This window comes from Camponotus vicinus, unplaced genomic scaffold, assembly GCF_025532165.1.
Source record: "Camponotus vicinus isolate PSW18456_S1 unplaced genomic scaffold, iyCamVici1.0 SCAF_7, whole genome shotgun sequence".
Taxonomy (NCBI): Eukaryota; Metazoa; Arthropoda; class Insecta; order Hymenoptera; family Formicidae; genus Camponotus; species Camponotus vicinus.
Genome location: NW_028141979.1, coordinates 8810502 through 8836690, shown reverse-complemented (window position 1 = coordinate 8836690; position 26189 = coordinate 8810502). Strand labels below are relative to the sequence as shown.

General features: G+C 30.2%; 1 protein-coding gene across 3 annotated transcripts in view; it reads left to right on the top strand.

Annotated features, from left to right (window-relative positions):
• Positions 1-1318: 1318 nt before the first annotated feature.
• Mwh (multiple wing hairs) overlaps positions 1319-26189 on the top strand; it is a 53800-nt gene continuing 28929 nt past the window's right edge. Inside the window, exons 1-2 of one of the 3 annotated variants that reach the window (XM_083103920.1) lie at positions 1319-1836; positions 4690-5294. In XM_083103920.1, the coding sequence (XP_082960046.1) occupies positions 5092-5294 (203 nt within the window). In that variant the 5' untranslated portion in view covers positions 1319-1836; positions 4690-5091. Of the gene's footprint in view, positions 1837-4038; positions 5295-9260; positions 9514-26189 lie in introns of those variants that run through there. The other 2 variants (XM_083103921.1, XM_083103923.1) reach the window with 2 other exon arrangements.

Genomic DNA, 26189 nt, shown 5'->3' with positions numbered 1-26189 from the left:
GCTCGGATTTGAAAACCGGCATTTAAATGTGTCCGCAAAACATAACATTTCTACGTCTTTGATTTGTGTTCTGTATTCTCATTACTATTAGTGGTAAATGCGGGCAAACAATAATTCTATGAAGTCAGAGACGAACTACAAACTATAGAAGCGTAAGATAGCGTGTCCTAAATTATATTTTTACAAAGAATAAATAAAATAAAAAATGTGTTCGTGAAGAATAAATTTAAAACTGAAAACCCCTATTGTAATAAAATATTATGTAACAATTTATTACTGTAAAAAATTATTATATGTGTAAAATAATATTATGTTAAACTGTAAAAAATATTTTAATTTAAAACACATTGTTATGCAAAATAGTTATTTTAATTTCCGAAAATAATAATATACAGGGTGTCCCACACTTAACGAATCAGCCGTTAATAGCAGATTTCTGAGATCATTTGGAGACGAAAATTCTGATACCAAAATGTTGAGGAAGACTTCATAAAAATGTTCAAACTACTGTCTAATGTCGCATCGAAGACACAATCTCGCTCACTGCAGAATCCTATTTTTTATTTTATATTGATCCTTCTATCGATATCGATATTATCGCGTTGTACGCGGGCCTTGATGCGCTATGTCTCTGAGCACAGGAGAACGTAACGCGCCGATTGGTAATATTTAATCTTTTGTAGCGCCGAAACTACATCTTCCTCAACATTTTGGTATTAAGATTTTCGTTTCCGAATGATCTCAGGAATCTACCATTAACGGCTGATTCGTTAAGTCTGGGACACCCTGTATAATAATATATAATAAATTATGAAAATAACCATATTAAAAATTAAGAATTTATAACACTGAAAATTGAAAATTAATATAAAATGAAAAAAATAAAAAATGTGCTCGTGAGGAAAAAATAGAATGGAAAATATTGTTACGTAAACCGCAAATAAATTAAATCCTTTAATACACCCGTGTCCTAAATCGAGAGCGATCGTCAGTTCTGACCCAGTGAGGCCAAGCCCCTCTGTCCTTCCCCCCCCCTCCTCTCCGGATCTTCTGTTTTCCGAGTGCTCGAGAAGCCGAGGATGAAAGAGGCTCACGGTGCATCAGCGCGCCGTAGGTCGCGACTTGACCCACAGTCTGAAACTGCGAGTACAAGTCCTCTCTTCCCTCGTCGGGCCGATCGCGAGTCATGGACGCGCCATGATTGCGCTGCACCGTACCGCACCGGCCGAGAATGAAGACCGGGGTCTCGTTGGAGAGGCAACCGAGAGAGGCGATGTGCACACGTGCACCTCGGGGCATTCGCGGGTTGGCAGTCGGCTCTTGAGAGCCGCTCGGTGAATGCCTCTCGCGGCCTCTCGCACGACGCGTTTTTCACCGAACTCTCGGCATCTCCCGGAGGTTCGTGTCCAAGGGAGGTGCTCCATCGAATGGGGGCCTCATGCGAGGGGGTGTGTAAATTTTTAACCGATTATTTTCACGGTTAGCCGTAATGCCGTAGTGTTGAACGTTCACGCGAAACAGTGGAGGGAGGGGAAGAGAGAGAGAGAGAGAAGTGCGGGGCCGGTGCTAAGTGCGATTTTTAGCAAATGCTAATCGCTCTGATGTAGAGGAACTCGCTTTGTTTGCGGGGAGACGACGCATGCCGGTCGGTGATAAGATTGATGGCACAAACGGGATAAATGAATCCTACTAATTGTTGGAGAGAAAAAAAAAGAGGAATGAGAAGTCGATTAAATTTGAAATTATTCTTTGTTCCAATCTTCTTAGGCGAGAGCACTGCTGAACATTTAGTGTAGTTATTGTTGCATGTGTCTATAACGTGTCCTACGTGTTGATGTGAGTAAAAAATCTCTCTGTAATTATTAAAATAAAAATCCACTGGAAAAGATTAAGATATTGAAATGTCAAAATATTAATCAAATATGTTAATTTATTGTTGTATCTTATTAATTATTTATCATATATTCAATCAAATTATAGCCGTATATTATATAAATTTTGTTCAACTATGATAGAATATATATTTTAAACATGTGTAAATAGGATCTATAAAATATAAAAAGTATGTACATTTATTATGTTAATAATTATATAAAAAGTATGTACAAATATATTATAATACACATATATTATAATTATAATTATACATGTATACATTATAATTATAATTATGCACATTATAAATGTATACATACTTGTTATTATTCATGTAATATTGTGTAATCGGAAAAAAATCAAAAGTATACATAAAAAAAGTGTAATAAAAATGTAATAACAATTGTACAAAAATTTCCATCAATTGTTTTTACGTTAGTTTTTTTTTGTGTTAGTGGGTCATTAAAATTTGCAACAACGATTTAAAAACTAGTAACATGTTTTCTTGATGATTCCAATTCGATTCATCGGTACTGTGAGTGAAAGATACCAAAATGATAAATTATTTTATTTTAGCTCGTAACCCTTATCTAAAGGTTTAAAATAAAAATGTACATCCACACTAGAAAATGTTCTCACAGAGAACACAGTGTTGATAACATTATTTCAAACTTTTGTGAGTAAACAATCTTTTAAAAAATCTTTTGAAGAATTAAAAATCTGAGAAATTGGTTTTTCCAAAAATATACTCACTAAAAGTTATAGAAACATAATATAAAAATAATACATAAAGGTACTGCAACAATTAATTATTATTACTATTTATACAAGTTTGTCGAATTTTAATAAAGTTATTTTCTTTTATTTATTAAAACTAAACATTTTTAAAGTTATTTTTTTTATTATTCTTATTATCTCTCAAAATTGAAATTTTTAATGTGGGGCATTTTTATATAAAATAGTTATAAAAAACAAAAATAGGCTAAATTACAGTCAAAATACAACTTTTATTTTTATTTTTTGAAACACTTAAAATAAAATATTACTTTTTATATACATTTTTATGTACAAAATGGGTCATATAATTGTTCATCACTAATTTAATATTTCAAGAAATGCAAATGATTTTTCATATAAATACAAGTTGTAAATGTATACATTTTTTTTCATACAAGCTTTCATTCTCGAGGAAATCAATTAAGGACATTTAAATCTATGTCAAGTTTGTCTTCTTACGACCCCTTTTGCAGGAGAATCAATCTTGACATAGATTTAAAGATTTCTGAAACTTATAAAATTCTCTAGGAGACTCCAGGACAATTAAAATTCATAGTGAAAAATTCTTAAGTAAACTATTTTTAATTAAACTATTGACAACGTGAAGATATATGCGCCCATACGCATACACACACATATGTATACACATAGAGTGTATTATAAATCGTGATATAAGCGAAATAAAAGTGATTCTTCATACAAGTAAAAAATATAGAATAAAATGTTTTTATACAAGACTTTGTTTTAGAGAAAATTTATTTTAAAAAATTCGCCATATATATATATGTGCATCTGATTAAAATTCATCTAAATTTGTTACAGATTTCTACACAACACTGTTTGTACTGTAAACAATTAAACAATTGTAAAATCAATTTACGTTTCTTTTTTTTAATTTTTCAAGCTTTTCTTTGCATGACAAAAAAAAGAGACATTTTTAATAATTTTTAATTTAATGAAATAAATACATTATATTATTTATTGCAAAATTTAAAGCCACATCAAATGATATTGTCCATAAATGCGAATAGAAATAATTGTGTATAATAAGATCCAACTCTTATTAATTAAATGGACGCGCATTTGACAGATATTCAAAGTCGATTTTCTCAAAAATAAAGATTTAAGTGAAAAAATTTTCTTATATATATTTATAACTTGTATTTAAATGGAGAATCATCTTCATCTTTTTTCTACTACGATTTACAATATATCCTATAAAATTTTATAGGTAATAATATAAACATTATTACGGGGTATTTTCGTATCAAAATCAATCTTCAGGAGAAAATTTAAATACAAAATACAAATATATAAATATAGGCAAATATAGGCAGATATTTTCAACAAGAAATACAGTGATAGAATCAAAATATTTTTTTTCAGAAAAATTCACTTGTGAATTAAATAAAAATTGTAAGAAAAAAAAGATAAGCAGCATTATCGAAGTAAAAAACAAGAAATATGAAAATAGAAGAGAAAGTAGTAAATTGAAACACCTCTTTAATGCCTTGTAAATAGATTTTTATTAGAACGGAAAATATAACATTCTCACGTAAACATCGTGAGTCTAATTTATGGGCATTTTCCGGTAAGAGATCTTGATAAAAGTCGCGTCATAAAAGCGCATTTTAATTTCCCTTGCTATTCGAGGAAGTGCAGCGTGCGTCCATTCTGTAAATGTTACTTTCGAGTCGTTGCCTCGTAATTACAAGTATAAACACAATTGCACAGGCAATGTTAGTGATGGATCTGCAGCGAACAACGCGTATTTACGGTTTAATGCAATAGTCGTTCATAATGAGTAAACAATCGGAACAGGAAGTGCAAACAGGGTAGAAATACATTAAAAAAAAATACATTAAAATTTGCAGATGAAATCTGAATAAATATTCATGTTTAAAATGAATATTTATTCTGTCGTTTGGATCGAGTAAGAAAATATAAAAAAAAAAATAGAATGGAATATACGATGTATCTCAGAAAACTAAATTGCGAATAATAAACCAAAGGCAAATCGTAAAAAACTGCTTCCAGATTTCTCCATTTGTAGGAGGATGTAAGCTATTACTTAAGTTGTTACACGACTCCGAGGCCCAAAGACCAGGGTCATAGCACACAAGAATCCCACGGCTTTCACGGCCGGTTATGCGATCAAACGTAATTCCTGCAACGAGAAAAAAGTTTCTTCTGAAAGAACTATATATCGTGCAAGTTCTCACTTGCGATGAACAATCAACTAAATTAAAAAAAAAAAATTCGTGTGTGATAGAGAGACCTGTGAGGAAAACGCATGCAATACAGTTAACGTGGACGTTAGAAATTTATAATATCGTGCGTATAAAAAGTGTGGGGAAAACTGTGTAAAATTTTTCTCTCTTAAAAATTTAATATCGTGTATATGTGCTATGTAAAATAAGACTGGACGACGAAATAACAATGGGAAACACGAGGTCGCAATCCTGTCGGCGAAGCAAACCGCTCTACCTCCTCTACCTTATCAACCGAACGTGGAGCATCGTCGTAGATCATCGGAAGGATCAAGATCGATGCGACGACACCGACAGAGAGACGGATCTCTCGTCAAAATGCAGCACCTGCAACGTTTGCGATTACCAGCAGAACAGCCTGACGTTCGACAGGTAACATGAACACGCATATGCAATCAGTATACAAATAATATAGTATGTAAATAATAAAAGACGTATCTGTCATGAAAATCCTAATAATAAAATAGTATCTTAGGAATAAATGTACCAACGAAATTATTATTGAAATTGTCAATCATGGTAAATTTTCATGACTATCATTTGGACTGACTATCAGGTAGGACTGAAGATAACTAAAGAATGATGGCAGTACCTATCGTTTTGACTGAAGATAACAACATGAGTATTTTACTTTATCTAGTCACTGTTTTATCATCGAAGTGTAGTGATCTTTTATAGCTGTTTCAAAGGATAACACAAATATTCGAGTGTTTTACCTTATAAATTACTATTTTCACAAATCGATGAAGTTACTATTAAAGCAACTATGAATGAATTTTTGTAATTGTCAAGTGAGTCCACGGAGATAATAAGGGAACAAATGATATATTATTTTGATTATTTCTGCAAAGATAATTACACAAATTTAAAAAAAAAATATATATATATTTTAATTTATCCAATTTTGTTATTATAATAAATAACGGATCTTTTATATCTATAACTGTTTCAATAATAATATACTTTCTTGATAACATATAAAAAATAATCATATTTTACTAAAACACTACGCAGTAAAAAATAAAATGTTAATTATAACATTTTTCACATGTCCCAGAAAGTCCACTCTAAATTTTAAGTTAAAATAATTCATTCATCGTATGTTACTTATTGACAAACTAAAAATAATTAACACAATACTTTACATTTATTTTTGTTATCGTGATTTTAAGTGTAATGTAAAAATAACATACAAATTAATTAAAAATTACATGAAAAAATAGTTGCAATAACTCGTAAGAAATGTTGAGGACATTAACATATAATAGTAATTATTTTAACTTAAATTATTTGTAATAGAAACATTTGATTTTAGTAAATTTGATTATTTTTGTATGTCAAAGTTCTATTCAAAGTTCTAGTCAAAGTTTCTATTTTGTATGTCAAAGACTATTTGAAGATTCACTTTAACTTTTCTTAGACTGTTAAACTGACTTTGAGACATGTTGATTGTTTAAAATGATTATGTTAAAAATACTCAAAATGATATTACATTTCTAAGAGACATATACAAAGTGTTGAGTTATGAAGTTGATATAAATGTAACACATGAAAACACTATAAAAATAATAACATATAGGTTGTATGTTAATTTTACATTAAAGCACTAATCAAAACGTGGTAACACAAAAAAATTTTAACATATGGACGCACAATTTTTTACTGTGTATAACTCTTATATTCTAATTATAAGATTAATAGTATAAAATTCGATTATTATTAATTCGATAATAATCAGCATTTTATTTTCAAGATTTATATATTAAATTGTTTGGAAATTTTGTAGCGTTTTTTAACAAGTGACGTTAAAATAAATATATTTTAATAAAATAGATATATTAAAATAAAATAGATATATTTTAATTTGACTACTGCATCTGATAGTATATTTTATAAAGTAACATTTTTTGACATATATTTTTTACAACAAAAATGATTTGCATTTGTTAAATTTTGGTAAGCTATTAATTTTTTAAATGAAAGTAAATGAAATGCATTTTTATTTGATGAATATTATATTATACTATCATTTTGTGTTTATTGGGTAGTGATTTTATAATCTTGATGACATTATACACTTTTGAAAGAGCATATTAATGATGACCAAATAAAAATATTAATTAAAATTAATATATTTTGAAAATTTATTCTAAAAATGAATAAAATGAAAAAATGCTCACATTGCGCTAAATAAACAAACATTCAGGATATAATATACAGCTTTCGATTTTCACAAGAAAACTGCAACAAACTTTCCAAACAATTCAATATCATATCTATTAAAAAAAGATATCTCTCTATTTATACTTTTCTTAGTATTTACTTTTAAATCATCGATATCTGATAACGGGGTAGTATTTCTGCATGAATGTTTGGTGTGTGTAACGAGTAAATTGAACTTATTTTAACAAAATTATATTTATTTTGAAAAGCTAAATAACATGTGTAAAATATACATCTTCATAAAAATCTTCATAAATTATAAAGATATATAATTTCTCGACACGTTTTCAGTGAAGTAAAACGTACTAGATAAATTTTATATTATTCTATGGAAACTGACTACTAATTTTTGTCGCGCCTGTATCCGATAGGAAACTATCCGTAGAAACCGTTTCATCTTATGCCAAGCATTTCACCTACATCAATAATTCTAGTTTCAGTAATATCCGATATATATGGGAATACATGATACATCTTATAAAATAATACCATATACAATCGCGTTTGTCATATAATTTTTAAATGAGACTATTGTTTATATTTTAATTTTCTAATATATTTAATATTTAATATATAATTATATTTTAATCTTCAAATTTAATATTTAAATTTAAAGTTTGATAAATATTATTTCTTACAATCTTTATTAGCATAAAAGATATATATATATATAATATATATAATATCGTATAAAATCTGTAAATTTAGTATTTTTATAAAAGAACCTAGATTGTTTTTTTATAAAAGTTTCTAAAAATTTGATTTCGTGAAAAGATTGATTTGAAAATCTGCAGTATATGCATGCAGATAAAAGACTGAATTGGAAGTAATGCTTGTAAAATTTCTTATTAAAAATAACTATTGTAATATGGACTTAAATCAATTTTTTAATTACGTTTTCTTTTATTCAACATATTCTTAATTTATTATAAATATTATTAGCACTTTGTGTGTGTACGCAATTCGATTATAAATTAATAATAATCAATTCGACAGTTAATTATTTCAATCTTACACACATGATGATTATTTGCGTTTGATTAGATAACGGATTTCTAATAATATTGATATCTAGATAATTAACATTGGTTAAATATTGATTATATTAAAAATATTTTAATTATTTGAATATATTGAGAATTATTGACGAATATTTAATTAATGTTGATCACAGTTAAGTGCAAATATACTGCTAATATTACATATCAATTATAACACTAAGAAAGTCATTAAAAAATAAAGTATTATTTTCTGCCATCCCGCATATTACGATAAAATCATCAGTGTTTGCCGATGACCGATTGATAAATTCATGTGATGAATGAAACTCTTATGTTAAGAAAATGTAAATATATTTGTGATTTTATTTTTAAATTTTTCAAAAATAATTAATTGCTAATTATGACAATTTTTAGTGAAATTTTTGGTATCTTTTTTCTTTTTCATACCTTTTTCGAACTCAACAGCAGATTTTGCACTCTTTTTCAGAAAAGAGGTATTGTTAAAACATAATAAAAAATTAATTTTAGCAAATGTGTTTGAAGAAGAAATCAATATATTGGATTATATTAATATTAAAAATACTGCCTTTTTATAAATAAAAAGTTGTCTATTTTGCAATCATAGTCTAATGGCAAAAATTAATCTGTTGACTTTTTGACTCAATATCAAAATCAAATATTATTAATCAATATTGTAATCTGATATAATCGATGTCAAGATATATGAAAAATTGATTTTAAAATTCTCTCTCTCATCAATGAAGTATGTTACATTTTTGTTACAAAGTTCTATAAATAAAATTTCAATATCCTCTCGATCTATAGGAATCAATGAAAACGGATCAAAATAAAAAAATAAAAAAATCTCTTGAGTGAATCTCTACCAGAGTTACATGTCTCGATTCATTTGATCGCGACCGTGCGATTGGTTTATACAAACCAGCGGCCGTTTCGCGCTCGTTCTACATACATACATGCGAGAAAAAGGGGCGATTATCGCATACGCACTGCGTACACACACCTGTCCCTCGCGTGTGCGACGTACCTTACGGGGGGATAAACTCGGATAAACTCTACTTACGTTACGAGCAGGTGAAGGCGCCTCATTACGCCGCTCAGCGCCTCGTCGCGCCGGTTGTGCCTCGCCGAAGTCAGTAAGCCTCGGGTCGTCCGGAGGAACGGAGTTCCTCCGAGTAAGCTCACGTGTGTGTCACTCGATAATCGCACCATGTCGATCGATATTTCGACAGGTCGCGCGATTAAGACCGTGGACCGTGATTAAAATCGACTGCCTGCCTCTCTCGTGCGTTTTTCCATGCATTCTGAAGAGACGTCCAATCGAAGATATCCAGTTTATTGATTAAGAGGTAAATCGCATTTACTTGTATTCATCTAATGCAATTTTTTAACAAAGATTAGTAAAAAACTCGATGAAAAATTATTCACAAAATCCTATTTAAAAAATTCTATTAAAAATAATTTTAAAAAATATCGGAAAATATTTATTATTAGATATTTAATGAAAATATTTATTATTTTAATTCAATAAAAGTATTATTAGAAATATTTATTATTAGAAAAATCTTATTAAAAATGATTTTATTAAAAAAGAAACCTAATACTCGAAAAATATTTATTATTAGACATTTAATGAAAATATTTATTATTTTAATTTAATAAAAATATTTAGTATTTTTCAAATAATAAATATTTTAATAAAAATATTATTAGAGATATTTATTGTTAGAAAAATCGTATTAAAAATGATTTTATTAAAAAAGAATCCTCTTGGAAAAATATTCGAAAAATATTTATTTAATATGACAGATCATGAGCAAGATTCTATATCTCTTCCTTGTACTCTCTTTAATCCTGCCTTACGATAATTCATTGATATCGTATCGCACACACATATATTGGAGTAGAATTGATAACGATGAATGAGGGGATATTAAGGAGGAGAGAGGATTTGATATTAATTACTTCCACGATTATATTGATGAATCTAAATACACTAGAATCATTTAATTTATCGCTGCTGCCTTTCATCAGGGATACGCGAGTGTAATTGGTAAGGTGCGGGTAATCAGCACGCCACTTGGTGCACGCACGCTGACAATTTTATTTAAATTTTTTGCTGACTAGAAGAAGCCACTATCTCGTTTGAACTTCCTCAGCGATTACGGGCGAAGCGATGGCGCGTACTTTTTTCCTCACTTTTTTTTTATAAACGCGCGTGAACGCGCGTCCCTAACGAGACGAGTAATTTAATTTCCATATATATATCTATATATATATGGATCGTGCGTAGTAAAATGTAAGAGAAGATGGCGATGAATGAAACGAAATCGCGTTCGCGTAAAAACCGCCGGTCGTTATTTTCGTGCCAATTACCGCAATTACAGAAATATACTCGGCTCTTTAATGCGAAATCATCCGGTGCGTTTTCCCATCCGTAGGATTGCATGCCGTCGTTTCTGCTCTGGATAAACGTAAATACATCAGACATCATTGTTCTCGCGAAATCGCGGAACGAGAAGTGCCTTGTTTTTTTTTCAGAACTCGAAAAAAGACAACGAATAAGGATTATCGCGATCCTACGCTTTCGATGTAAAATACCCTACGTGCAATATAATCGTGTGTTTTAAAAATAAATTTAAAAAAAAACAGATCACGTTTAATTTTATTAATTTATTTATTAATTTTTTATTTATTAATTTTAAACTGCATTTATTTAATGAAAAGCGTACTCGACGAAATAAAAATCAATTATATTTTATATAATGATGTGCGTGAATGTACAGAGGTTTAAAAAAATATGATATTTCTTTTCCGAAGTAATCTTATCATTGATATGAACGTAATTTGATTTCTTCTAATATCGTGCTATCAATCTTGTTTTTCTAGTTTACAAAAATATAATGAAATAGAAGCTGATCATCATCGTACGATTCATTGCGCTCTAAATTGTGATATATTACTCGCGGATATTAACCGAAACGAATCATACGAATTTACCATTTCGATTGCCATTAAAATTTAACGGTATATAATAAAAAAACTAAATGAATACGTGGAATATAAATAAGTAAGTGGAATATAAATAAAAATAAAAAACAAAAATAATTAATTAAAAATAAATTAAAAAAATAAAAGTAAGATTAAAAAATTTAAATCAATTAATAAAATTGAAAATCAGGAGTTTGACAAAAATTCTGAATTCCTAAATTTCTTGTTTCCAAAAAAGAATATAATCGATTTAAGTTTCCAAATACTTAATATATTTGATATAGAAACATATTTCTTGTATCGAATAATAAAAAGATATAGATAAGAGGAGAATTCGCGCGCGCAATTATACTGAAATAAATCATTGGCGCTATCAACATTTGTGCAAACATTCTAAGGCCAGGTTGCATCAACATTATTTTAAATTTAAGCAAAATTTAAATACGTATCTATCTTTATCTTTCTTTCTAAATAAAAAAAGACACATATTTAAGTCTTGTTTGAAGCTAAAATAATATTGATGCAATTGGGTCTAAGAGATGTATTATATCCATACGTAAAAAATGTATAACATTATATAATATATATATATATATATATATATATATATATATATATATTTCTTTTTATAAATGGAGGCATTTCGAAAATATAAATTACATGTGTGTAATTTTTTATACATCGAAATATTTTCTATAAGTAAAAGATACTTATTTCAATAAAGAACTGAATAGAACAAAGGTAGGAGGAAAATAAAAGATTTGAAAAGGACATCAATCGATGCCATGGTCGCTTCCATATTAGACTAATCGAGTCATGGTTCGAAGGACATTTACGTCAACCTACGTAATTTTTCTTCTCGTAACTCCTTTAATGTTGTGATGTTGTGTTTCAAGTCTAATATACACCTACGTACACTATGCAAACAGCTGTTTGTTAATCTCCCTTTACAAATATTTTGCGAATAGGAATTTATCTCTTTTTCCTCTGAAATGGAAAATTAATTCGCAGACAAATTCTCACATTGTTTTTTTTCAAGCTCTTTTATTTACACAAGAAGGGATTTACAAGATATATAAAATTAATAAACGAGTCACATTGTAATTAAATAAATTTTAATCTGATTGAGGCAGGAATTATAGGACAATACTTTGTGTTTGGTCCGTGAATTTTGAAATCGATTTAAAATATTATAAAATTACTAAATTAAAATTTTTTACCGTTCTGGGATAATTCCTGAGTCTAACCGTCAAGATTAAATTCACAGAGAAGGTTACTTCCAAGTGTTTCTATTTATAAATAATTTATGCGCTTGAAAAGATTTTATCTCGTTTCTTTTTTTTCAATTTTTAAAAAGCAAGTAACAAATTTCAGCAGCAAAACTTCATTTTATGACATAGTTTCCATGACTGAATGCGTCAAAAAGTAAATTAAATACACAAATTAAATATATAATATATACAGAACTTTAGAAATTGGACGATATGTTTATAAAACAGCCAGTCTATTATACTTTTGAATTTGTTTTGCGCAAAATTTGGAAAATACATTTGGTTAAAAAACTTAAATAATTACATTTGAAGTAATATTTACTAATAAAACAATTAATATTTATTAATAATGACATTTGAAGTGTCATTTATTAATAAAAGAATTAATATTTATTAATAATTATGAATATTTATATATTATAATAATTATGAATAATTATTAATAATTATATTAATTATGAATATTTATATATTATAATAATTATGAATAATTATTTGAAGTAATATTTATTAATAAAAAGAATCGTATAAATCTTACAAATATTTCAACGTTTGTTGAATTTAAGACGTATCCATTCATAATATATAGATACACATAATCAAATAAGTCTCTTCATACGGTTTTCGTCCAATATAAATTTAGTTTCAAAATAATAATAATAACAATAACATTATTTTCGCCGTAATTTCCTTGAATAATCTCACGTCACGTTCTCATGTATACCGGTTTACCGATAGGCCTTACACCACAGAAACAAGTTTACTAGTGCGTGCAATCACACATTTGCCCATATCAATTGATATAATCCGGTGCTCCGAATGCCACGATGAGGCCCTCTCTTCAAGAGTGATTCTTGAAATGCAATATGTAAGTCGGTACCAATAAACATCGTGTACACACGATGTTCCGCGCAATTTAATCCCATTTGATGCTAATAAACCGTGCCCGCTATAATCGGAGCGCACACGGATGCCAATCGTACGCGTATATTTGTCAAGCATAACGATCGACTAAAAGTTAAATCGATGCTGAATCGAACTAGGAACAATAAGTGTCATGAACGTTTCATCATAAACACTTACATAAGGTAATTTCCCCCAGGAATTTTATTTTTTTTTCGTACATTACTTAAAATAAAAAAAAATATATATATATAATTGCAAAATATATATATCAAAATTAATTAATTAATTAATTAAAAATATATATATCAAAATTAATTAATTAATTAATTGCAAAATATATATATCAGAAATAATTAATAACATATTTATTAATGATAACATGTAGGACACGACAATAAAAAAATTACTAACAATAAAAAAATTTTGGAGTAATTTAATCTACAATACTGCAATTAAAAATCTATAAGAATAAATGAACGGAAATATATAGACTTAATTGCAAATCGATATTAATTCAGGTAAACCAAATTATATGAAAATAAATAATAGTGTTTGATTATTTCGTCAGGTTTTTGTTCGTACAAATGTTACCAAATTCCTTTTTTTGTTTTAAAGATCGCTTTATTCCCGCAACAAATACTGTGCGTGATACCTTGCAATTAAGTACGATCCATCTATCTCGTGGTTGTAATTCGCTAACTTGTCACTTGTCACTCGTAACGAGCCAGATATAAAACAATGCGTGTGCTCAGGGTAAAAGCAATTGTTTCATGCGGATTAAATAGCGCGGCTTGTAATTATTTATTCCTAGCTTGCTTTCGACACTTCATTTATAATAATACATCGTCACGAAACAAACCGAGATCGAGAATTAGCCAATTAGACTTGTACTGAAACCCAGTTTTCTTTAATCTAGTTGATCTTGTATCTTAATTACAAAGTGATAGTTATATTATATATTATAACAATTTCTTTTTTAAATTTTAAAATATTTAAAAAGAAATACAATCTCGAAAGAGAATTTTACTTATATAATCGAAATAATATTGTTACACGTTTGAGTTGTGAATTTTGAAAGGCTCTGATATAATTGAAATTTTTACATTTAATTTAGCGCTAAATTAATTAACATTCTCAGTAGAGTTTTATTCTACCAAGTGTCCAATTTTCCACTTATCGCGTTAGAAATTGCCATGTGCAAGATACATAACTGTACTTTCTATTACAACTAGATTAAAAGAAAAAAAATACGTCTCGCGAATCGCTCGTTAACGCATGCGATACGTAATGATGATTACGAGGACGAAGATTAGAAATTGTCGCGATTTCTTATGCAGAGCATGACGAATTAAAATCCTAAATCTCGCATGCCTAGCGGTATTTCGTTCCGTGCGTGCGACAATTTCATAGGATGATTTTCGAGTGCGTGCATCAGATGCAAATTTCTCCACTTGTGCGTCTCTCCCTTGCGAAAGTTGACAGGAAGATTGTCGTTTTTAATACGAAGAAGTAGGTCGATCGCTCTAAACTTCGAGTGCGGTTTAGCAATATTGGATGTTGAAAGACGTCGCACATTTTTCTACGAAAAATGGTCTCTCGATGAAATTGGTTCAGGTTGTGAGAATTGTCAGTTTACGATCTCGTGGTTATAAAATTTCTACAGATCGTGAAAAAGTATAGCTAAACTACTAGAGCGCATCGTCGAGAGAGTACTCTGCCACATTTCGAATTTTATTAGGTATATAAGCAAATTTTATTAGGTAAAAGAAATAAAACAGAAAAAGTAGTGCAAAATGGTTTTGCAATTTATTAAAAAATAATCAAGCAAGTTATCCTTTTAAGCGATTTTTAAAAATTCAAAGAATATATTTTTTTAAGTACAAATGAAATGAAAGGCAATATAAATGGGTAGAAATATAATTACCTATTGAAAAAATAATATTAAGACAAAATAGCTGATTATTTGTTAATTATTATCTCTATATTCTTTTTATTCTTTGGGTACAATGAAATAAGAAATACTCGGGCACAAGAAAAAATATAAAAATAAAAATAAATAAAAATGAAAATAAATAAAAATTAAAATAAATTAAAATTAAAAATAAAAATAAAAATATTTTAATTTTTAATTTTTATAAAATAGATTCACATTGATAGATGTAAAATATTCCGTATTAATTATCATTAATATGCTCTAATAACTATAATATAATTTTCTATTTTGAAAACTTTTGAATTAAAAAATTTAACAAATTATTGAGAAATCAATATAAATAAATTATTAATTGTTAATTTTCACATTTTAGCTCAACATCACGAAGAAATATTTTTCCACATAAACTATATAAGGCTTTTTTATAGATTGGACTGCAATTCTAGTGAAACAGGCATTTGATACTCATTATCATCACTTTATCTTTATTAATATGTATTACATAACTGCGTGTTTTGTAGATATCGGCTATATCTTGTGCAATGCAATTGTTTATAAATTAATATGATCGTAAAAAAATAAACCACGTATTGTTGTAATGTCGGCAACAATAAGTCAATTGCCTCGCTTTAAGAAATGTGAGAACAGGGATCGTCCCCTGAAACGAACGAGCATAATATGCGATGCTATCGCGCTCATCGTCGTCATTACCTCCGGTTAATTGCAAACATCCAATTACGCGTTGGATCTCTGCATTTTTCTCGAATGCGGAACGCTCGTCTGCGTTTCTTTTCGATTCCGTTCACTGTTACCATTTCGTTTCAGCTCGATTCATCTTGCGCACCCGCGACAACGACGATTATTAAGCTTTCCATCGTCGCGATTTTTCTATAGAGTTCATGCGGTATCGAGCAAAATCCCGCCCGATCGTAGATCATTCTGATGACTATAAGGAAGCTCCGGACTCGTTGACAGCGATTTATGAACGATGCTGATCCAATTACTCACAGAAACGCATAAATCAAATGTTGAAATTAATTTGCTGATAAGTAAGAAAGCTGTGAGGTCGCAGATGATCTATATAATTTTTACAAGTGCTATTATCAATTGGTTCTATCCGTATGATACAAAACTATCCTTTCTATCGTTTATATAATTAATATAATATAATTTCCATTATTAATTAATTAATATAATATATTTTTTATTATTAATTAATTAATATAATATAATTTTTAGTATTAATTAATATTAATATATAAATAATATTATTAATTATGTTATAAACTTTGTATGCATCGTGATATTTCGAATATTAACTAGAAATCTTGTGTTATTCTTGAACTTATAAGATACACCTGGACAATAATTTGAAACATATTTTAATCGAATTTTTAAACAAATTTTTATGACATTCTGATATTTTCTAATTTTTTGCTAATTTAAAATTCTTTATTTATTAAATATGTTAATGATTTCAGATGACAATTTATGATTTTATGATTTTATTATTTATATTAAGTTAAAGACATTAGATAAATATTGAAAAATATTAGTGAATAAATATTGAAAAATATTTCATTGACATACATAAAACACACATTTAGGTACAATATCATAAAAATATAATTTTCTACAAAGTAATTATTCTTAATTGAAAAAATCAACTACAGTAAAAAAACTTTAAATACATGCATGATTAATTTCTGTGAAATGATATGTAAGACAAGATCAGATATATAATAAAAATCTCAAGAAATTTTATTGAAAAAGAAAGATATATTTATGATCGAATTTTTTTATGGTTAAAGTTCTCTCTCTCTTTCTTTGTTAAATTAATGAAAATTATAACAAAAAATATATCTCACAGTTTATAAAGAATCGATATGACTCTCTAATCACAATATATAAATTCTTCTGGATACATTTCATTTTCTCAGTCAAATAAAAAATATGGAAATTTGACTATTATTTTAGACAGTATCTTCATCTATCTCTCACTCAGGACATCAGGAGAACTTATTTGAAATGTTCATATTAAAAATTTGATTTTCAGTTTCAAATTCTCCGTAGAATTCCTAATACGAGAATCACATTGGTGCAATTTCTCACAGCAACGGAGAAAGAGAAGATTTTATAGCGAGCGCGTGTAAATTGTCTGTGAATAGCTTATTAAATCGACTCATGAACGATCGTCCAACATGCGATAAAGAATATCGACAAAGAGATAATAATTCATTTACAATGTCTCGACACGCTATTAATCTACTCATTGTTCAAGATATCGCGCAATTCACAAATCGTCACAAATCTTTTTATCGATTGTAGCAATATTTTATCTATTAGGATTGGCTTTCGGTTTAAAGTACATAATTCTTTATTTGATTCCAATGTTTCGTAAACATTTCAGTTCATGTCATCAGGGAGGAACAATCTGATAATCTATCAATTGTATCAAGTGGATACAGTTCTGATTGTTCCTTCTTGATAAAGTGAAATGTTAACACCATAAAAAAAAGTCTCAAATATCAAATTTTATCCATTGTGATGTTGGATGTCGATAGATAAATTTTAGATAAATTTTAGATAAGTTTTCGATGTTAAACAAAATATTTATTCCTAAAAAGGCAAAATATACATTTTTTTTTCACATATGACTTTATCCATCTTTTAATTAAATTGGATGGAAACCTATTTTCTTATCCATTTATGAACTAGTTTCCAAGAAAAGGAAAAAAGAAGTCCGTACTGCGATAAAATTAGAATTCTAAAATACGCGTGTTTTGTACGTGAAGTCTCTGAAATTATATTGTCATTATTAATATAAATATTTTCCTCGAGGAAGAACTGAATTATTCAACGCAAAGTTTTATTCGCAGGATCTCCACTGAAATTGCATTCGTGTAATGGCATTATGTGTATACCGTGGTACACGCATATATGTCATGGGATTTCTTGATAGTCGTGCAGCATTAATGTTGGGAAATGATTTCTCACGTAACTAAATATATGTTGTAATCTGGATTTATATCGACTTGTAACCGGCACATCGCGTATAAATTTGCGATATCAACGTGCACCATCCGAGTTAACGCGTTAATACGATGCGACATTTTTTTTTCATCTAACGAGAAGATTATCTCATACGTCGATTCTCGTGTATGTGCGTGAAGATTGTGGGAAAATAAACGAATACACTAAAAAAAGGAAAGAACGCAATAAATAATCGTAATATAATCGAATTATAATTTCACATAAATTTTGTATAGTTACTTTAATATAATTACGGTGGGAGCAGCGTTATTTACGTAAAATCATACGAACAATTTTTCATTTAATACTATTGCAACCCCAGTAATGTGTATCTTTCCAAAGTAATATTTTATTTTATCCTACTTTATTTTTTTATTATATTATATTATTATATTATATTTTATTTTATGTTACTTTATTTTATGTTACTTTATTTTATTTTATTTTTTATTTTATTATATTATTATATTATATTTTATTTTACTTTATCTTACTTTATTTTATTTTATTTTTTATTTTATTATATTATTATATTTTATTTTATTTTACTTTATTTTATTTTATTTTATTTCATCGCTCTTTACCTGAGAGGAATAAAATAAAAAAAAAACACGAAGAAGGAAAAGAGGAAGATTCAAATAGTTTGTAGGCAATTTCACAGGTAGATCCTCGCCAGGGGATCTTACTCGCATATCGCGATGCTTTACTTGGAGAATATCCATAAATCATGCGGGTCATGTTTTCCCATGCGTTGTCATTCGATGGGTGCGATGGATGTAAACGCGTCACGTGGGCGTAGACACGTGTCACGTAGAGACGTAGAATGTACGATAGTTGTAGCGGTTGGAAATCTACGCCTAAATTTCCGGCGATGCATATAACCCTCATCTCTCCTCTCGCATTCCATAAATTCCCTCGGAATTCCCCCGTGAAAGCAACGGAGCGCTTAAAACCCGACTCGCAATGCGTAGACGAAGGCGACTCTCTCGCCTCCGCTCTTTGTTTCTCAGCGAGGAGCAAAAGTGTGGTGGTATATCCGCATATATGGCGACTGAAATGCAGCGGAAGCGATGCTTTGTAATGCGAAATCGTTTCCTTCGACACGCAAGCGAATTCTCACGAGAGAGCGTGTGTGATTTATTATTTTTTTTTTTCAACAAACCAGTGGACGATCGGTAACGTTCGACGGATTTTACGAATTATCAATTAAACGCATATTTCTTTATTAACGAGATACACAATTCCCTTATCGAAGACCCATGCATCTCAATCATCGGACAGTTATATTCGACAGAGAAAAGAAAGAGAGCACGTGAGTACCGGAAGCTTGTTCGCAAAAACGTCTTGTCCTTTGTCTCGAGGATCGAGATTCTCACGTAGACTACATAAATTGTACAATAAAAGATTTATGAAATCCTAGAAGCGTACCATTGTAATGATACAATCGAGTTTATATATATATAATAAGATTATATTATTTAATAATTTTACATTAAATAAGAAAAAATATATTAATATATATATTATTTATATATTATTAAATATATTATTTTTATATATTATTTAAAAAATTATAAATATATATGATTAAATAATATATAAAAAAATAATATATATATGTATATATATATATATATATATATATATATATATATATATATATATATATGTATAATTAAAAGTTTTTTCTATTGAAGTATCACTTGAAATTAATCGAGGAAAATAATTTTGTTAATTTTTAACTCAACAAAAATTTATTTTGAGAAAAAACTCTTTCTTAAATCATTTAATTCAAAAATTATTAACGTATCGATATTTTTGATAAAGAAAATTTCTTTCCAAACCAGAGAATCTGTTATTAAAAGGATATTTGTTGGTTTTAGAATATTTTATATATATATATATTACATACACAATAAATTATAAATAAATTATATAATTTATATAATAAATATAAATAAATATAAATATAAATAATTTATAACATATATTATAATTATAAGTATAAATAAATATAAATATAAATAAATTATAACACATATATATATAATAAATTAATACATAATAAATTTAATATATCGTGTATCATAATATCACTCGTAATTTTATAACGTAGTATCTTTGTCCAAGACTCCGTATCTTGGTTAATTAATCTCGTCGTAACTTCGTTTATGATTAATCGCAAGTGCCGTGTAACTCGCGCAAATAGTTTCGCAGGTTCTAGAAAGCGTTTTTCTCGCGAGAAAATCAGTCCCGGTTGCGGATTCTATTGCCCTTACCTCTGTAAATGGAAATGTATATTCTCTCACATGTATTTTCTCATTCAGGGAACATTCGCCACCGATTTTATTACCGGCGCTGTTTAGCCAATAATTCCCTACCGGTGTTAATTATTGCGTCCCGTTATCCCGCTGGATGAATAATGTTGCTACCGCACGTGGTTATATATCCTCGATGTAAATTTCGCAATTAACCGCCGTTCAAAACGATTCTCTTTCCGTAATTATTCCCTCCGATTATTTCCCTCTACCTAACTATTATATCAATGAATGAATACGCGAGCTCTCCCATGTAAGTGTAATAAAAAGTGTAACGTTATTACCAATCGACATCCTTCTCTGTCGTCCAAAATCTTGCGGAATGACAGCCCGACCTCGACATTGTCGGCGGTGAATTAAATGTCATCTCGCTAAACGAAGTGCATCGAAGCGCCTAACGGTTCGGAGAAATTGTTGCAGTCGGGAGGCTGTAAATTAGAGATTTCACCCGTGCGATAAACATTCCGTCGAGCATCATGCTGCACTGAAAATTCTTCTCTTTCCACTTATATATTTATTTATTTATTTTATTATTTCTCTCTCTCTCTCTTTCTCTCGAAGAGAGATCTCCCTTCGTATCCTTCTCTTTCCATCTCTCACCTGCACACTCGACGGACACTCGCGTACATATCCGTGGAAAAGATACAGTTATACACTTTACTCGAGAGAAAGAGAAAGAGAGCAGGGGGAGAGGAGAGAGAGAGAGAAAGATGGATATCTCGGCAGACGGAGAGGACCCGTTTTATAACTAGAGATTCATAACGGAATACGCACGCGATCTCACAATGGACATTCGGCTGACAAGCAGCAGGCAGGATCCGAAACGGGACCCGAATCCGGAAGATTTCATGCAATGTTAGCATGTCTCGCACGTGCTGGATTTTTAATAAATTTATCCGCAGGAACAAGGACTCGATTTCACGCGCGAATCTCGATCTCTAGTTAATCGACAGTTTTTTTATTTAGAGAGAACTGACAGAGATTCAATGGGAAGCCTTTTGGTCCTGAAAGGTAGAAAGTACGTTCATACACGAAGTGATTCGACTCTACGCACATCTCGATCAATGGGCGTTACTCGCGTCTCTCGATCGAGCATTAATGACTTCAATTTCCTGCGAGTATCATCGTACGAATTCTCTTCTCCTCCCCTATCGAACTGTTCTCGATCCAATTCCGGTTTCGAGAAAGCGCCAGTCATTTTCACCATCACTGGAAGCGTGACGTTTATTCGAAACACACTTCTAAATTTCTGCTCCCTCTTCCTCAGTCTTTTGCTCGATTTTTCCGCATCAAATTATCAGTTTAATGCCGATTCCGAAAGGCTAGATTAGAAAGATTCCCATGTCAATTTCTCGGTGGTTTGCCATTGCCTTTCGAGAGAGGAGCGAGCGTCTACAATTTTTTGGTTCTACCGGGAATCGAACCCGGGGCCTTGTAGCCCTTTGGCTTTATAGACTAGTGCGCTATCTACTATGCCACGCTTCGGTCCAATAAATTTCTGCTTATGATGCATAATTTAAAAAATACAAAGTGTATTTAATTACTTTTCCATTTGTCATCTTTGTCCTTACCTCGAGGATTCGAAAAATCCTTATAATTATGGACGATCGATCTCGTACGATTATTCTTGATAGAAGTCTTTAAATATTAACTTTCAAACACATTAATTAAATAAATAAAATTTAAATATTTATTTCGTGATATAAGATATAGTAATCTCTGGTGTTAATATATTCACAAAGTTATTAGCGAGACGCTATAAGTGACGCTAAAAACGAGTTCACGGGTTATCCTGGACGAGTCTTACCGTAGATGTTTATAACTGGCTGTCGTCTCTGGGCATTTATAGTACGATATTTAAATAAATCTGGATCGCTGCTCGCTCAAGCGAGTTCACGCCAATAAAACAAGCAGCCAGCTTTAATCTCGCATTTATTATCGTCCTCGACTGTGCTCCTCCCCCGTCCTGTTTTCCTCTGTCTTCTCTCTCTCTCTTTTTCTCGTCGCGTAATTTTTCTTCTTCCTTCTTTTCCTATAATCGCAACTATGGTAAAGATTCATCGGCAGGACCGAGCTCTGTAATCAACATATATAGTCCAGTAGCTTTCCCGTTCGAGAGAGATCCTGGTTGCCGCGCATCCTGAATCTTCCTCTTCCTAGATCGAGGTCATCGGGCCTTATTTAATGTATTTTATGATGCATGACGAATAAAGTGCTTTGATGTGCTAGATATATTCGATTAGAAGCAATGTAATCGAAATATCATAGCATGTATATAATGAAGATGTTTATACTTCAAATAATGTATGCAAAAGAGCGTTAGATAATATTTGTGGGAATTTTAATTTTGGGAAGAATCGCTAGAGCTCTGTTTCTTGATTTAAGAAGGAATCTAGCGTGACTTTGAGATCTAATTTCCATATGATTATCTAATAATAATAATGTAGATTGTACGATATCGCGATTACAATATATGATAATAAGTAAAGTGAAGTAGCTATTTCTTGATCATATTTACCGTACGCGCGCACGACTTAATATATTCTAAATGACTCTAGGCAATTCATTATTTCGCCCTGGAATATGAGATTATTAGAAATGATAAATACATAGTTATCTGATATCAGAGATAATATAAAATAATTTTACGTCGATATTTTTGCTATGAAGAAAATTAAAATGTTATGAAAATAATCAATTAGCTAATATGAAAAGAAGTAAAAAAGAGAAAATAAAAAAGAAATAAATAAAGGAAAGGAAATAAATAAAGAAATAAAAAAGAAATAAATAAAGGAATATTTTCATGAAATGTTAATCGCCAATATTTTCTAAACAAATTTTTTCCAAGTTCTCTTTTTTCGATTAAAAATACGATTGACATTTCTCTATATCTTATTAATTCGTATTTCTTTTATACAGATACAGATTAAAATACAGCTTAAAATATCGATAAAACAGTTTGATATTAATAAAAATGGATATTTTTATTCGGGAATCGGTCTTGTTCGGATACAACTTCGGGTACGTTTACCTTGTGCACCGCGCAAAAGAGCTTTACGAGCGTCCGGCTCGGTTTTTGCAAGCCCCGGGGTAAATGCAGAACTTATTTCTTTGGCAATCGGCGAGGAATCAGGCATGGAGGATCGACTGTGCATTTCCGGGCGTCGGTTAACATTCCATCGCGCATAACTCCCGGAACAGTCATAACGGAAGAATCCCTCCTGGACCTCCACGTGTACCCCGCTAATGGCCGTCAAGATCGACGATCCGGGGTCCCGAAGATCGTGGCGCCTCTTCTCCGATCGCGTTCCTTCCTTTGCTCTCAGGACGTGTTCCTCGCTCATCCGCGCCGCGGATATCTGATGCGGCGAGCGCTCAACGGAAAGGCATTACGGGCATCGTGATGCTTACAATGTCTTCCTTCCCCATCTCCTCCTACCCCGCAATCGCTCTAGCGATGACCCCTTCTTGTATTCAAGCATACCTTTCGACCGCTCGCGCTGGTACGCGACTCGACTTTAATAATCGTGGAACATGGATACCGTTGTGCTTCCACCGTACGGATGTATTATATCGTGGACTACGTCGTTACGATGATTACGTAACGTCGAAATACATTTGACTTTTAAGGGGATCCCTCATTGAACTCGACACAGCGCCCTCATCTAAATCCTCATCCCGTATCTCTCTCTATCACGTTATTTATAAAGAAGATGCACTGCTTTTTCCATTCTACTTTACCGACGTTTCAGGTACATACGGACTGAAATTTTCGGAAGAATGCCATTTATTAATTAGGCAATTAAATTCAGTTTTTATAGTTCGACAATGTTCTACGGTGCGGCACACAATCGTGGAAGCTACTGGTTTATGCATAAAAGCTATAAAACTTTTATAAGAAGCTAATATTTGTACCAGTTGACAGCTCTGACGCCATGTTGATTTAAGAAGTCGATAAACAAAAATGTAATTTTATACTTATTTTCTTTCTCAAAACAAAATCTCATACTGTATAGACTTTTCACGTGTCTATTTGCGCGTATATTTCAATTCTGGAGAAGGATTTTTAATTCTATACAGGCAATAAAAAATGGCACACTTCCGAAAATCACAGTGGTTTTGTCGGTAAAAAAGTACGCTTGAGGGATCCCCTTAAATTGATGCAATCAATTACCGTCATCTTTCAAACACTAGAGAAGGAGAGAGGGGGAGAAGAATCTATTATTCCAATGCTATTATTACCAATGCAAACTCGATTGAAATGCCTCTATTATTACGAGGGAATGATCGAGTCCACTGATATTTTTCATTATGCAATCGTACGAGGACAATTGTTTCAACGAGTTAAGATGCAGTACCTATCAATTTTTTAGACAATGGGCGAGGAAGTTTCTGCATTTTTCTTTGTAGCTCTGTAAAGCAAGTTTTCATGCTTGCATCAAAGAAAATTGTACTATTACCGTATAATCATTTAATAACAAGAGAACATTTTATTTTGAATAATTATCTCGCGAATTATTTTATGAAATCAAAAATTTTTCATTCTCAGTAAATAAATATTCATAAAAGGGGACATCTTATTTTTCTTTTGGGATATCTTGTAAAATCCTAAATGATTTACATTTTGAATTACATTTGAGATGCTTCTGGTTATATATATTTATATATCTCTCTTAATCTCTTTCCTATTTTTCTATTTTTTACTATTTTTCCTACTTTTCTACTTTTTGCTTAAGTTCAAATACTTAAATGAAGAAAACGATGTCAATGGATACCTAAAAAGTCCATAGAGAAATAACTTCGAGGAAAGAAAGTCTATTAATTTAACATTATCTTCGATAAAACTCAGAAATGGCTACGATCACATGTCGAAAGCTATTTAATTGACAAAAATAGGTCAAATTTGTGTTGGCAGTATAATATTAAAATTATCTTCTAGGAAACATAAATGAAAACTTTTTTCGTTCAAAAAGTAATAGAACATAAATATCGTACATCTTGAATCTTTCAATAATTCAGAGTAGTTGCTTATTATTTATTAAATGCAAAGTAAATGCGTAGGTAGGAAAGAGAGAGCTCCTGTCAAAGCCCTCATCCCACACATTTTCTAACTTAATCTTAGATGATATTTAATTTAATTCCAAGTTGAGTTAGAGATTAGAAATGTTTTGAAGCGGGAATGCTAATGAAATTCTTCGCCTCTTTCCTTCAAACATTTACTTTTTATCTTCAATAAATATTTAACGCGACACGTTGTGTCGAAGTTCTTACTTTTAACACAAGAAGTACATTCTTTATATTTTATCTTAATTGTTTATAACTTATGAATAGACGTGTATAATCTATTAAAAGTCATTAAAGTCTTGTAACGATATCAAAATTCGAGAATGGATACCTTAAAATGAATGGATTAACAAGTAAAAAAAAATGAAATGATATGTCAGAAATCAAGAGCATTTTCCTATTTTCAAAGTGCAAATCACAAGAGGAATTTTAAAATAAAAGTGATCGGTGAAGCATTCCCTTTTATGAATACTTACTTTTAAATTTTTTAATCAAAATTTTCTGTTAGT